Genomic DNA, 15,445 nt, shown 5'->3' with positions numbered 1-15,445 from the left:
TGGAGAGCAGAATGCTGTGAGCATGTGTAACAGGCAGGTCGGCCTCATCTGGGGCTGGGCAAGGCCAGGGGAGGCCTCCCTGAGGAAGTGACTTGAAGCTGAGGCTGAGGAATGAGAGCAGTTTTCTAGCTAAGGGGTGGGGTTAAGAGCACTGTGTATTCCTTTTCCATTGCTGCATAACAATCTTAGTGACTTTAGACAATACAGTTATTATCACATGGTTTTCAAGGAGTCTGAGCACAGCTCAGCTGGGCCCTTTGCTCAGTCTCAAAGGCTGCAGTCAAGGTGTTGACCGGGCTGTGTTCCCATCTGGAGGCTTGACTGAGGGAGAACCCTCTTCCCAGCTCATCTGGATTGTTGACAGAATCCATTTCCTTGCTGCCATATGACTGAGGGCTCCGGTTTCTCGCTTGCTAGGGGCTGGAGGCCCCTGCAGTTCCTAGAGACCAGCCATGTGGGCTTCTCCAACATAGCTGCATACTTCATCATGCCAGCAAGGAGGATCTCTCCCTGGTCTGCTAAGGCACATTCTTACATAATATAATGTAGCACAGGAGTGACATCCCCTCACCTTTGCCATATTCAGCTGGTCCTGCCCCCACTCAAGGGGAGGGGATTACATAGGCATGGACACAAGGGGGTGGGAAATCACTGAGAGTTGCTTAGTGATATAGTTTGGATATGTGTCCCCACCCAAATCTCACATTAAAATGTAATCCCCATTGCTAGAGGTGGAGCCTGGTGGGAGGTGTTTGGATCATGGGGGCGGGTCCCTCATGGTTTGGTGCTGTCTTCACAATAGTGAGTTTTCAAGAGATCTGGTTAAAAGTGTGTGGCGCCTCCCCCTCCCACTGTCTCTCTCTTGCTCCTGCTCTGGCCACATGATGTGCCTGCTCCCCCTTCACCTTCTGCCGTGATGGTAAACTTCCTAAGGCCTCCCCAGAAGCAGAGCAGATGCCAGCACCATGCTTCTCTTATAGCCTGCGGAACCGTGAGCCAATTAAACCTCATTTCTTTATAAATTACTCAGTCTCAGGTATTTCTTTATGCATTGCAAGAATGGCCTAATGCAGTTAGGGTCTGGCAGCTGCCCACAAAGGCCTGAGCAGGGTGGGTGCAGGTTGACCTGGAGAAAGGTGGCGGGTACTGAGTGGGTAGATGAGAGAAGTCCAGGGATGAAGCTGAGCCGCAGGCAGGCCCAGGACACACAGGGCTCCCGGAAGCAGTGGAGGGTCACAACCACATTTATTTTAAAATAACAAATGTTTCTCTATGTTTAAAGTCATCCTCAGAAGGGTGCACTTTCAAGAAAGTGTGAACATCAGTTGCCTCCAGGGAAGGAAGCTGGGTGGCTAAGGAACAGGAGTGAGGGGGGACTTTGGTGCCTTTGGAACCATAGGAATGAATATATCATGGTAATGAAACAAATTCATTCATTCTTTAAAAAGCCATCCTTCCAGCAGCAATGTGAAGAAAGGGTTGGGAAGAAACCAGGGTAGCTGTGGGGAGATGGATCAGGTTCCAAATAAAGGAAAGGGATTCTTAGCAATTTAAATAAAATGGAGCACAAATGGTGACTATGGTCAAGGTAAAATTTAGAATCTCTTTGGTACTGAGCCTTTCCCCCCAAGTTTCCAGAACTTACTGTCTTATGTCTTGGCTATTCTTTGCCCTACAGGGGTAGTCTGAGGATTCAGGCATATTCTCTTGATTGTCCCTAACAATGGCTAATGGGTATCCAACAGGTAGAGCCAACTCCTTTTGATCGTTCCAATACAGAGTGCTAATTTTTCTTTCTCTAATGCATTTGATGGTCACTTCAAAAAAAAAATTCTTCAAAGAGATTGCATTAGACCAAAAAAAAAAGAAAAAAGAAAAAGAAACGACCCCCCCTGCATTAACTACAGAATCCTGATGGGTTATGATTGCATTATTTTTCCCTGAACACTATTCCCTGCATTCTTTCTGTGCTCTAAATTACCAATTCTAGTCCCTGTGTAGCTAAATAATAATAATTACCATATAAATGAATATGCATATGTGTCATTTTTCTCCCTAAAAGCAAGAAAGCCTGTTTATTTTGGATGAGGGTTTGTTTTGTTTTTGAACAACCAAAGCACATAATTAGAAGTCTAACCTCTTACTCTTGAAATCCTGTCTCCAGCGGGAGAGATGAAAAGGCAATGGATGCCCCTTAAAGGTTAGAAGAAAGTTTAAAACAAATTGAAGGAGATATTTCTTTACTCTGCAGGTAACAACAGCGTGGACATGATCAGAATCACAGAACTATAAGACTAGAAGGGATTTCCATGCTCAAGTCCAACCCCATGGTTTTATAGATGGGAAAACTGAGGCCTAAGGAAGTGAAGCTCTCACCAGAGTAACACTCCCTGTGCCTTCCTGAGATGCAACCTTTGAAACAAGAACAGTGGCCAATAGTACAACACTGTGTTTGCATCTCAGTTCTGGGATTTAATTGTGGGATCTTCAGCAAGATACACAACCTCTTCAAGGCCTGCATTCTGCATCTGTGAAACAGGGTAGACAGCAGTGCCACCTCCGCAAGGTTGCTGTAAGGACTCCACAGCACACGGTCCTGCTGCCGATGCTACACTCCCAATCAAGGGGAGTCACCCAGAATATAATTACAGCCTCTTGCGTAGTGCAAGGTGCACCTGCAATGTCATGTAGTAGATAACATGCCAGACCAGGCGCGTAGACGACAGCTACTACCATCATCAAAATAATCATAATAATAACACACATTATAAATACTCAGTCAATATATTATTTATAATACAATATAATCACATAGTGTAATGTAACTAATAACGATGTCAATTATAATTGAGATTTTAATTTCTAACAATAGAGATCATCATCATTTTTATGATGGTGACTTGGGATGCATGGTCCTGTACTCTGTCCACACTGCAGGTGCACTATGCAAAGAGGTTATGCAGACCAAGCTTTTAAATAAGCTCAGGAAGAATTCACAGAAGTTAAATGCATATTTGAAAGACTATTCTAGGCCGGGTGCAGTGGCTCATGCCTGTAATCCCAGCACTTTGGGAGGCCGAGGTGAGGGGATCACTTGGAAGTCAGGAGTTTGAGACCAGCCTGGCCCACGTGGTCTCTACTAAAAACATAAAAATTAGCCGGGCATGGTGGCATATGCCTGTAATCCCAGCTACTCAGGAGGCTGAGGCAGGAGAATCGCCTGAACCTAGGAGGCGGAGGTTGCAGTGAGCCGAGATCGCGCCACTGCACTCCAGCCTGGGCGAGAACGAAACTCGGTCTCAAAAAAAAAAAAAAAAAAAAAAAAAAAAAAAGACTATTCTAGATCACTGAGGGCATGTTTGGGATATCCAGCTGCAAACACAGAGAGAATCACCATATTTTCCCCAGAAACTATCACTCAGTGAGGTAGAAATTTTAAAAAAAATCACGGAAACAAATCTGTCCAGGCAGCTGGATCCTGTGTGAAAACTGTGCAGCCTTGTTAGATTCTGGAGTGGGGAAAGAAGGGCAGTGCGGCTTCAAGGGCGTGTATATAGCCAGTGGGACACACAGACGATCACTGGCAGCCCACCCTGAGGCCCTGCATCTCTGCATTCTAGATTTCCACCTAGAATCCAGAATGCTTACCCACCAGAAACATTTTCATTGGAATGCTGTAACTTGTAAAAATTACTTACATGAAATAGTACTGTTTCAAATGTTTTGAGGTTGGAAAGGAGAGAGACTTTGAGGGTTGCTCAGTGGTATCCAGACACCCACCCTGGGCCTTCTGCAATGGATGTGTGGGGTGGATGGGGCAGAGGGGCCCACAGATGCCTTGGCCCCATGCCAAGCCTCTCTTCCTGCTATGAAGTTCAGATCTGCCTCTAACTGACGTGACACCTTTGCTTATTTATCTGGTTTATTGTCTGTCTCTCCATGACTAGAACTTCTGTTCCTTGAGAGCAAGACATTTAACTCTCTTGTTCACTGCTTTGGTCCCTGTGCTTAGCAAAGTGATTTGTTGCATGAGAGAATAGATGAATGAATGAATGAATGAATGAATGAATGAGTACTTTTAGGAAACACTGACTGGGGAGCCAGGTAGGCCAACAAACCATGACAAGGCTTTTGGTCACGACTCTAGTGGAGGAACATATCAGGTGGCATGGGGACACATGGGGGCCTGTGAATGGCACAAAACACGACAGGGAGTAGATAGGCTTTGCCCAGCTTTTGAGCTTCTGTCCTGGGCTGCATGGCACAGCCCTGGAGCCCCTGGGTCAGAGCGCTGGCCCTGTGTACCACGTGCCTGGTCTACCCTGGCCAGCCCTGCCGCTTCCCCCGTGTGGCTCTGGGCGTGCCTCAGGCCCTGCAGCTACAACATGGGCACAATAATAGTAACACTGACCATGTAGGGTCCCGTGAAGCTGGAGAAGCTGCTGGGCATAGTGCCTGATGCCAGGCTCAGACGCATGCTCCATTCAGGTCTCTAGCTTCTCCCGGGCCGAGATAGAGAGCTGGAGCAGAGGCTCTGGGCCTGCCTGCTCTCCTGCCTGCCTGGACCCCAGAGACTTCTGCCTTCCAATGGTCAGCAGGCCAGCTCCCGGCTTCTGCTGCACTGAGGCAGCTGGTTGAAGCAAACACTCTTGACCAGGAGAGCGGGCCGGGGGAAGAGCAGCCCAGACACAGCAGTTCCTGCTCAAGTTCCTGGGTCACAGGTGGTTTGGGGATCATAGCATCTTCAAAGGAAATCTGAAAAGGGAAAGGCAGGTCTTCTACAACCAGACGTGGGGAAGTCCTGCTGCCTTTGCTGACTGAGACAGACCGTGGCGCCATCTCCACCGGGCCTTTCGTTTGGCAGGGGCAGTGATGGTGGCTCATGAGTATGCCACATTTTTTAGGTGCGTGTTATTCCTGAGGATGTGAACTAAACAGTTTCTCCCTTCCTGTGTGCTTAGAACGAATGCTCATCACACTGAGAGTCCTGGTTCCAGGAACTCTTGGCATATTGAATTTGAAACACTGCCTGATGGGCAAGACCATATCCAGCTGTGCTTTCACAGACAGCCCCCACCCCTGCTGAGGGGGTCCAGTCCTGGGCAACTAAGGTACAATTAAGCCAAAGGAGTACCACCGCCCTATATTTGACCAAATTTGATGAGTAGCTATCATGATGAAAAAGAGAAAACAGCTTAGCTTTAAAGATCAAAGAGAGCCAGGCACGGTGGCTCATGCCTATAACCCCAGCACTTCGGGAGGCCAAGACATGTGGATCACTTAAGCCCAGGAGTTTGAGACCAGCCTGGGCAACATGGGGAGACCCTGTCTCTACAAAAAATACAAAAATTAGCTGGGCATGGTGGGGCGCGCCTGTGATCCCAGCTACTCAGGAAGCTGAGGCAGGAGGATCGCTTCAGCCCAGTTTAAGATCAGCCTGGGCAACATTGGGAGACCATGTATCTACAAACAATAAAAATGAAAAACAGATGGGCATGGTGGCATGTGCCTGTAGTCCCAGCTACTCAGGAAGCTGAGGTGGGAGGATTGCTTGAGCCCAGGAGGTTGAGGCTGCAGCAAGCCATGACCGTGCCATTGCACTCCGGCCTGGGCAACAGAGCAACACCCTGTTTCAAAAAAAAAAAGAAAAAGATTGAAGAGAAGAAAGGAAGACTCCCTTGAATGCTTCCAGCCTGGTGATCTGCTATGCAAGAGTCTAATCCAACTTGGCAAATGCATAAGAAATAATGGATAATGGATTAAGGCACACAGCATTTTGTATGGGAAAATGCTGGCCCATTTCCAGTCACTCGGGCCATCTTTCCCTCCCCTTTAATGCTCTGCCAAAAGATTGTTTGGCACTTCTAGGCAAAAGAGGTGGGAAACCTTAAAAATAGTGACCGACTGATGGGTCAGTTTTAGGAAAAGTTCCCGTGAGGTTGGTTTGACGCTCTGAGTTAAGAGTGTGAAGTTGGGGTAAAGGACTGGGTTTTCTGGTTCCTGCCTCACTTCTGGCTGCCATTCCCTCCAGCCTAAGACGGCCCCTCCACAGTCCACTCCAGTCCCCTTCACTAGAGGCTTCAGGAATCACTTGACTCTCCCGCCCTGGTTTTTCCATCACAACCCTTCTCACCATCTGCCTTGCCTTGGTCATGTTTGACTCTGCCTCCAACTGCAGATGGTGGGCCCGAGGCAGGCAAGACCATCTTGCCAGAAGTGGGGGGTGCTGAGGAGGAAGGTCTCGGGTGTGGGGAAGGGTCCTGGTAGTGAAAACCACGCAGGGCCTGCAGGGGGCACTCAACTGGAGATGCAGAATCAAGTCGCCGAGCTTGGAAGTCAGGTGACTGGGAGGGAACTTAGTTAAAATGGAAGTCTATGGGGAAGCTGGCCTTTCTTCTAACACTACTGTTTGCTTTTTTTTTTTTTTTTTTTTTTGACACGGAGTCTCACTCTGTCGCCCAGGCTGGAGTGCAGTGGCGCGATCTCGGCTCACTGCAACCTCTGCCTCTTGGGTTCAAGCGATTCTCCTACCTCAGCCTCCTGAGTAGCTGGGACTACAGGCACGTGCCACCACGCCCGGCTAATTTTTTGTATTTTTAGTAGAGACGAGGTTTCACCATGTTAGCCAGGATGGTCTCAATCTTTGGATCTCATGATCTGCCTGTCTCAGCCTCCCAAAGTGCTGGGATTACAGGTGTGAGCCACTACGCCCAGCCGGAAGTTTGCTTTTTATTGAGAGCTCAAGAGAAAAGGCAGAAATGTTTTCATGATCAATGTGAAAGTGTTACTTAGAACAGGGGTTGGCAAGCTACAGCCCGCGGGCCAAATCTGGCCTGCTGCCTGCTTCTAAGATAAAAGTCTTTCTAGAGCACAGCCATGCCCTTTCGTGTCTGTGTTGTGTACGGCTGCCTTTGTGTTACATCAGAGCTGAGTCATTGTGACAGAAGCCATATAGCCTGCAAAGCCTCAACGAGTGTCTCTCCAGCCTTTTCAGAAAACATGTGTCCACCCCCGATTTAGAACAGCCTCTGGGCTCTGGATATCTGCCCACACCTGGGCAGAAGACCATCCACTCACAGTGAATAATTTGAGACAATTCAGATGTAAACACACTGTTCAGAGCCAGTGTTGCAGCCCGGCCGACAGGGTGTTTGTGATGTAGATCCCATGGCTGAGGGCCATGCAGGACAAGCTCGTGAGAACTGCTACTCCCTCACCAGCATGCTGGAAAGATTCCTGGGTACTGCTTCAGGTTTGGGGCTTCCCAATCAATATATATATATTTTTGAGACAGGGTCTTGCTCTGTCACTCAGGCTGGAGTGCCATGGTGCGTGTCGGCTCACTGCAACCTCCTCCTCCAGGTTCAAGCGATTCTCCTGCCTCAGCCTCCCGAGTAGCTGCGATTACAGGTGCACGCCACCATGCCCAGCAAATTTTTTGTATGTTTAGTAGAGACAGGGTTTCACCATGTTGGCCAGGCTGGTCTTGAACTCCTGGACTTAAGTGATCTTCCTGCCTCAGCCTCCCAAAGTGCTGGGATTACAGGCATGAGCCACTGCATTCAACCCTAGTACATTTTTTTTTTTTTTTTTTTTTTGAGACAGGGTCTCACTCTGTCACCCAGGCTGGAGTGCAGTGGCGTGATGTCGGCTCACTGCAACTTCCACCTCCTGGGTTCAAGTGATTCCCCTGCCTCAGCCTACCGAGTAGCTGGGATTACAGGCACCCACCACCATGCCCAGCTAATTTTTTTTTTTTTTTTGAGACAGAGTCTTGCTCTGTAGCCCAGGCTGGAGTGCAATGGCATGTGTACGGCTGCCTTTGTATTACATCAGAGCTGAGTCGTTGCGATAGAAGCCTCCTGCCTCAGCCTCCCAAAGTGCTGGGATTACAGGCATGAGCCACTGCATTCAACCCTAATACTTTTTTTTTTTTTTTTTGAGACAGGGTCTCACTCTGTCACCCAGGCTGGAGTGCAGTGGCGTGATGTTGGCTCACTGCAACCTCTGCCTACTGGGTTCAAGTGATTGTCCCTGCCTCAGCCTCCTAAGTAGCTGGGATTACAGGCACCCACCACCATGCCCAGCTAATTTTTATATTTTTAGTAAAGACAGGGTTTTGCCATGTTGGCCAGGCTGGTCTCGAAATCCTGACCTCAGGTGATCCGCTCGCCTCGCCTTCCCAAAATACTGGGATTACAGGCGTGGGCCACCATGCCCGGCCAATTTTTTGTATTTTTAGTAGAGACGGGGTTTTGCCATGTTGGCCAGGCTAGTCTAGAACTCCTGGACTCAAGCAATCCTCCTGCCTTGGCCTCCCAAAGTGCTGGGATTACAGGCATGAGCCACCATGCCCAGCCTGGCCCTAATACATTTTCAAGTGAGAGACAGATGGAGAAAGAGAGAGAATCTGTAGGTGCATTTTAAAAAAAAACAAAACAAAACACAAGTTCTGATTCTGGGAGACAGGAAATGTGCGCCACCCGCCTTGTCAACCCCAGTGAAAGTAGCTGTAATACATGCATAAAACACAGGGGGCAGCTATTCGAGGACTCAGAAAGTTACCCAGTAGTAGGCAAGTTGGGGGAAAAGACTAGAATCCAAAATACCACCAAACCAGTATCTCCTGGCCTGGCCTTAAGGCAACCTGAAGGCTGAAAGTGGGCAGCAGATGGGAGAAGAGCGAGCTAGGAGGGGAGATACCTCTGTGGGGTTTTTCTTTTCTGTTTTCTCACACTCCTGCCTCCAGGCAGTCCTGCGGTGACTGTGGTGGCACTGCTGTGTCAAAGGGGCCTGCAGGTGCCTGAAACACTGAAAGAGGGGACCCTTCTCCAGTCCCAAGAGAACAGGGCAAAGCCCTGTCAATCCTTCCTTTCTCTGTCCTCCCACCACTTGACCCTGGTCATGGGTGCAGTCCCAGGAAGTGAGTGGCAGAGCAGGATAAATAACCTCAGTTTTCTGGCCAAAATACCAAAAAGAGGAGCACCAGGGAACTAGGAGTTATCGGGAGATGACAGGGAGGGGAGCTCAGGGAAGTTAACTAAACACAGTGTTTGATGAGATCAAAGGCTCACCCCCAAGCTGTGCGCGTGTGGGCCTGACCCTAAACGGCATTTCAGAGACACTGAGACATGAACTGTGGCCAGCTCACTGCCAAGTCCCCAGGTGCCCCTGGGTGATGTGCACATAGCACAGAGCTGCATGGTCGGTCACTGCACGGCACTGCAAAGTTGCTGAACACAGGACTGACATGGAAACCACACTCTGAGAAGCCTGGCTGGAACATGCAACCTGAACCCAACTGAATCAGTCATCTGCTGAGACAAAAATAATGACATTTGCCATAGGATTTAAACAAGACCCAGAGCCTCATAACAATATTTAAAATGTCCAGGACACAAAATTACTTAGCGCAGGGAGAACCAGGAACATCTCTACTCACATGAGAGCAGACACAGATGTCACCACCACATGACTCAGATACTGGAATTAGCGGATGAAAACTCGAAAGCGGCTATTACAAGAAACTTCCAACTGGTAAAAACACGGAAAGATACAGTCTCAGCAAAGACACAGAAGGCAGAAAGAACCGATGCGATAAAAAACTCACAGGACAAGCTCAATAGTGGAATAAAAAAACAAGGGAAGATTCAGTGACCCTGACAATAGTTCAATACAAATTATCACATCTGACTGATAGAGAGTAAAAACAATAGGGGCCAGGCATGGTGGCTCACGCCTGTAATCTCAGCACTTTGGGAGGCCAAGGCGGGAGGATTACTTGAAGTCAGGAATTCCAGACCAGCCTGGCCAACATGGTGAAACCCTGACTCTATTAAAAATACAAAAATTGGGCCGGGCGCGATGGCTCACGCCAGTAATCCCGGCACTTTGGGAGGTCGAGGCGGGTGGATCATGAGGTCAGGAGATTGAGACCATCCTGGCTAACACGGTGAAACCTCGTCTCTACTAAAAAATACAAAAAATTAGCCGGGTGTGGTGGCACGTGCCTGTAATCCCAGCTACTCGGGAGGATGAGGCAGGAGAATAGCTTGAACCTGGGAAGCGGAGGTTGCAGTGAGCTGAGATCGCACCACTGCACTCCAGCCTGGGTGACAGAGCGAGACTCCATCTCAAAAAAAAAAAAAAAAATTTAGGCACGGTGGTGTATGCCTGTAACTCCAGCTAATGGGGAGGCTGAGGCATGTGAATTGCTTGAACTTGGGAGGCAGAGGTTGCAGTGAGCCGAGATCGTGCCACTGCACTCTGGCCTGGGCAACAGAGTGAGATTAGGTCTCCAAAAAAAAAAAAAAAAAAAAAAGAAAGAAAGAAAAAATGATAAGAAAAAAAAAGACTGGAGCCTCAGGGACCTGTGAGACAACAGCAAAAGGGTGAATGCTTTGTGTTATTGGAGTTGCAGAAGGAAAGGAGAGAGAGTAGGGTGCAGGAAGTTACGTGAAGAAATAAAGGCTAAAAATTTTGCAAGTTTGGAGGAAAATACAAACCTATAAATTCAGGAGCTCAGCAAACACCAAAAAGAATAAGCCCAAAGAAATTCATCCCAGACATGTCATAATTATACTAGTGAAACCTAAAAACAGGCCGGGCACGGTAGCCCACACCTGTAATCCCAGCACTTTGGGAGGCCGAGGCGGGTGGATCACCCGAGGTCAGGAGTTCAAGATCAGCCTGGCCAACAAGGGGAAACCCTGTCTCTACTAAAAACACAAAAATAAGCCAGGCATGGTGACGCATGCCTGTAATCCCAGCTACTCGGGAGGCTGAGGCAGGAGAATCGCTCAAACCTGGGAGGTGGAGGTTGCAGTGAGCCGAGATTACGCCGCTGCACTCCTACCTGGGCGACAGAATGAGACTCCGCCTCAAAAAAAAAAAAAAAAAGAAAAGAAAAGAAAAGGAAAAAAGGAAACTAAAAACAAAGAAAAAATCTTGAAAGTAGTCAGAGAAAAAAATGATGCATTATTTATAAAAGAATTTGAATGACTGTGGATTTTTCATAGCAACCACAGTGGTCAGAAGTAAGTGGAGGTTGGGTGTGGCGGCTCATGCCTGTAATCTCAACACATTGGGAGGCCAAGGCAGGAGGACTGCTTGAGACCAGAAGTTGGAGACCAGCCTGAGAAATAGAGGGAGATCCAGTCTACAAAAAATTAGCTGGGCATGGTGGCACACACCTGCAGTTCCAGCTACTGGGGAGGTTGAGGTGAGAGGATCTCTTGAGCCCAGAAGGTCAAGGTTGCAGTGAGCAGTGATCGCCACTGCACTCCAGCCTGGGCAACAGAGCAAGACTCTGCCTCAAAAAAAAAAAAAAAAAAAAAAGGAAGCAGAGTGCTAGCTTTGGCAAGCGCATATACTAAAATTAGAACAATACAGAGAATATTAGCATGGCCCCTTAAAAATTACAAAAAAAGAAAAAACTATAAGTGAAACATTTGTAAAATGCTGAAAGAAAAAAACTGTTAACCTAGAATTCTAAATTCAGAAAAAAATATAGGAGCCTAGGAGTTCGATAACCAGCCTGGGCAACATAGTGAAACTCTATCTCTACAAAAAGTACAAAAATTAGCTGGGTGTGGTGATGCATGCCTGTAGTCCCAGCTACTCAGGAGGCTGAGACAGGAGGATCACTTGAGCCTGGGAAGTTGAGGCTAAGTGAGCTGTGATCATGCCACTGGGGTCCAGCCTCGGTGACAGAGCAAGACCCTGTCTCAAACATATATATACACATACATACATATATACATAAAATAAAATAAAAAGAGAAAAGTAATGACATGACCTAATAGGGTTCCTGTGAGGACACATGAATCGGTGTGCAAAGCCCTCCTGTGGCGCCCATCAGTGCCCAGTAGACAGGTGCTATGCTGCTGTCCTCCTGAGCCCTCCCCTGCCCTCTCCACCCTCCTCGTGCCCCAGGAGGCCGACCTCAGTGGACTGCTCACCTGGACTCCTGCCCTTTGGCTTCACTGGGTCTGGCAGGAGATCAAAGGATAGGAGGCGGGAGTCTGGGGTACCCCTAATTCTGCCTCCTGCCGATGCCAGTCCCTGGCGCCTCACCATCACTTGTCGGTTGCCTTACCCTCCCATGCTTCTGCGATTGTCCTGTCATTAAATGCTTTCCTGTGACCCCTCTGGATGGGCCAGCTATTTCCTACGGGAACCCTGACCGATACAACGAATTTCACACTGTTCCTTTTCCTTTGACAAAAGCAAAATCCATGTCTGTAGACTGACCTTCACGGAGTTCCCGTTTGCCTGCCTTACCTTCTCCTATGCCTCTGGTCATCTCTGGTCTTGGAGATGAACACACGCCCTTCACCCTCCCCTTTATCTTGGCACTGAAACCCCTAGCTCACTGGAGTCTTACCTGCTTGATGCAATCCTCTTCAGCCAGGCGTTCCTGAATCAGCTGGACGAGCAGCGCGCTGGGAACTGTCTGAAGGAAAAAGGACACACAGAATGATGGCCCAAACCTGCTTCCTGCAGCTCAGGACACAGACCAGCACACACCCCTCACCAACGCCCTGGCCTCTGGAAAGCACCGACCACCATCGGGCCCCGCCCTTCCTCCACCCGCTGCACCCTTTCCTTGAACTCTCTTCTCCCCCCAGCATCTTTGAGGGCCTCCCTCACACATGTACTCACCTTATCCTGTGCCCAAGCCCCAACATGCCCTCGCCCACCTCCACCTGAATAACTCCAGGGCTCCCTCAGAGCCTCAGCCCCAAGTGCCAGCCTGCAGGAAGCCCTGCCGGATCCTCCCAGGCCAGGCTGGTGCTACTTCCCGTGCTCCATCATCCTGGATGGAGAACTCTGTCACTGCACTAACCACCGCACATGCTAATGGACTGCCCACGTGGCTGTGTCCCCAGGAAATTGTAAAGCTCTTCAAGGAAAGGGACAGTGTCCTACTGACTCTGGACTCCAGACAGTGGCGGGTGGGAGGGGATTGGCTCCAAGACTCAGCAGAGGCGAGTGTGTCCATCTCTTCCCAAGTCCACAGTCAGTGACCTCATGTTGGTAACAAAATTGGCCACGGTGGGAGTGTCTACACCACAGAAATGATAAAGGCTACAATAAGGACTCCCCACCCTGCCCCCAGCGCTGGTGGTTGAATATTGACCAGCAGACCACTGCCCCAGCACCAAATGGTATCAAGGATATAGGAAGCCCTGTCGACCATAATGAAACTTCAAATTCCTTGATGCATTCAACAAGCAGCAATCATGACGGCTAGCATTTGTTGAGCACGTGCTATGTGCCAGGCACTGGGCCAAGCATTCCATTCTTTGGAATGGACTCTTTTTGTAACAACTCTGTGCCATCTACACTCCACTTACAGTAACACGGGCCCCCAAAGAGGAATCCCAAAGAGGAGTCGCCCTCTTGCCCCCTTCTGCCTGTATGGTCTGGGTGTGCTCAACTCTATCCTCAGATCCAGAGGAGGGCCCTGACTGGTCCAAGCCAATCCGCATACCCCACTCCTGACCACTGTGATTGATTCAGAGTGTTGGCCCTTTTCATAGAGGAGGAAGCTGAGCCTGGGAGAGGTGAAGCTGCTTCCCCAGGGTACTCCGCACTCTCCCTTCTCTGCAAAGGACTGGGGAGGAAGCAGCTCTTCTCAGGGGAGTCGCTGAGGCCTGGCCTGTGCCTTTCCTTGTAGTGCACAACAGGGGCTAAAAATCTCCTCTACGCCCACCCACATTTCTGAAAAAGGACATGGGAAGTAGAAATACATTCCAATCAGAAAGTTCCTTGCTGGGGGCGGGGGCCTCCTGGCACAGCCTTTCTTATGCAGAGCAGAGACTCGGACTTGGCATCAGGGCTCACCTCCCACCTCTGCCCAGGGCAGGCTCTCTGCTCCTGGCGGCTGCGATCCAGCCAGCTGGGCGACCCTGGGCAAAGCCTTGACCTCTTTAGGCCTCACACACCTAACCAGTAGAAATCAGTAATGAGACTGCAAATGTGGCTTTTATTTTAATTTTCCATACACTCCACTTACAGTAACATGGGCTCCCAAAGTTCCTTTGAGGAGTCACCCTCCTGCCCTTCTGCCTGTATGGTCTGGGTATGCTCCAGTCCATCCTCAGATCCAGAGGAGGGCCCTGACTTGTCCAAGCCAATCTGCACACCCCACTCCCAGCCACTGTGATTGATTCAGAGGCTGCCTGGGACCCAGTCCCAGCTAGTGAAAGTCAGGCCCAGGACATCAGTGCAATCATTAGGGGCATGAACCCCTGCTTTCCACCAGCTCAGAAGCTGAGAAAATGTAAGAGCGGGAGCTGCAGCAGCCACTTCGTGGGCATGACGGGTGTGGAACGGAATGAAACCAGCACAAAGGGAAAGAGAGAAACCAGACCCAGCTGCAGAATGGCTTTTCCAGGGATGGGGAATGGGAAGAAAAAGGGGAGATAGCGAGAGAACAAGGGAGGGGGCACCTCTGCTGGGAACTGGATGAATATGTTCACTTTAAAGTTATGGGGTCACCATGTTTCTACGAGGTAGACAGCCAAAGTCAAGACCGAGAGCAAGAGGGAGAGACAGAATGAATGAATGAATGGATGGTGCACAGAGGAAAAAGGAGACCAGAGAGGCAAGAAGGAGGCGAGCCAGCATCCAGTCCCCGGCTCCAACATCTGCTGAGATAGCCCTGTGTCCTTATCCTACCGCCCCCTTCCCCCACCTTTCTTCCCTAAGCCAGTGGTTCTCAATTTGATTGTGCAACAGAATGCTGGCAGAGCTTCTGGAAACACAAACTGCTGGGCCCCAGCCCGGGAGCTCTGATTCAGTAGCTCTGGGACAGAGCTGAGAATGTGCATTTCTAGCAAGTTTTCAAGGGACGCGGATGCTGCTGGTCAGGGCATCACACCTGGAGAACCACTGGCATAAGCCCACCCACACAGGGCCCCCGGGGTCTGGGGGAAGCTGCTAGAGAGGGAGGGTGTCTTTCCGCCAGTGCCCGTTTCCCTCAGGTCTCCAGGGGAGCTTCCCCAGGCTGGCAAGGGAGGGGGTGGGCAGGAAGCAGCCCTGTCCCTTCCCTCTGCATCCCCCCTCCGTCTCATCCTCTCCCCTCCCATCCCCTTTCATCCTTTCCCAGCCCCTCAGGTCCTCTCCTGACCCCAGGCACAGCCAATTTCCATTCTGGGGCTGTTTTTCCCAGATTCCTCTGCCCTCCCTGACAACACCCATTCAGGAGGCAGTGTTCAAACAGGTACAGGATGCAGAGAAGGGTGCCAACCAGGACGCAGGGGGTGCCAGCCAGTCAAAGAGCACCGGCTGAAAGGCGGACAGCCCCGGTGGGGCACAGCGCCCCCTGCAGCCTGCACAGCAGGGGACAGGCCTGCGGCTTTGAGCGCAGCTACTCCTGAGCGCCCCCCGCTGCTCCCCGCCACTGTGCTGTCTCCACGCCAGCTTTGATGTGTCACGT

The 15,445-nt window shown here is 49.9% G+C and overlaps 1 protein-coding gene and 1 non-coding gene across 5 annotated transcripts in view; one reads left to right on the top strand and one right to left on the bottom strand.

Annotated features, from left to right (window-relative positions):
* AK8 (adenylate kinase 8) overlaps positions 1 to 15,445 on the bottom strand; it is a 152,745-nt gene that overhangs the window by 116,137 nt on the left and 21,163 nt on the right. For all 4 annotated transcript variants that reach the window (XM_034929370.3, XM_003822412.5, XM_034929371.3 and 1 more), the window contains exon 5: positions 12,386 to 12,454. In XM_034929370.3, coding sequence (XP_034785261.1) covers positions 12,386 to 12,454 — 69 coding nt within the window. The remainder of the gene's footprint in view (positions 1 to 12,385; positions 12,455 to 15,445) is intronic.
* On the top strand, positions 11,347 to 11,454 carry LOC112440878 (U6 spliceosomal RNA). The gene has a single exon (XR_003028871.2). It is a non-coding gene; the product is annotated as a U6 spliceosomal RNA (small nuclear RNA).

This window comes from Pan paniscus, chromosome 11 (genome assembly GCF_029289425.2).
Source record: "Pan paniscus chromosome 11, NHGRI_mPanPan1-v2.0_pri, whole genome shotgun sequence".
Taxonomy (NCBI): domain Eukaryota; kingdom Metazoa; phylum Chordata; class Mammalia; order Primates; family Hominidae; genus Pan; species Pan paniscus.
The sequence above is the reverse complement of the archived record's forward strand: the minus strand, read 5'-3'. Positions and strand labels throughout refer to the sequence as shown.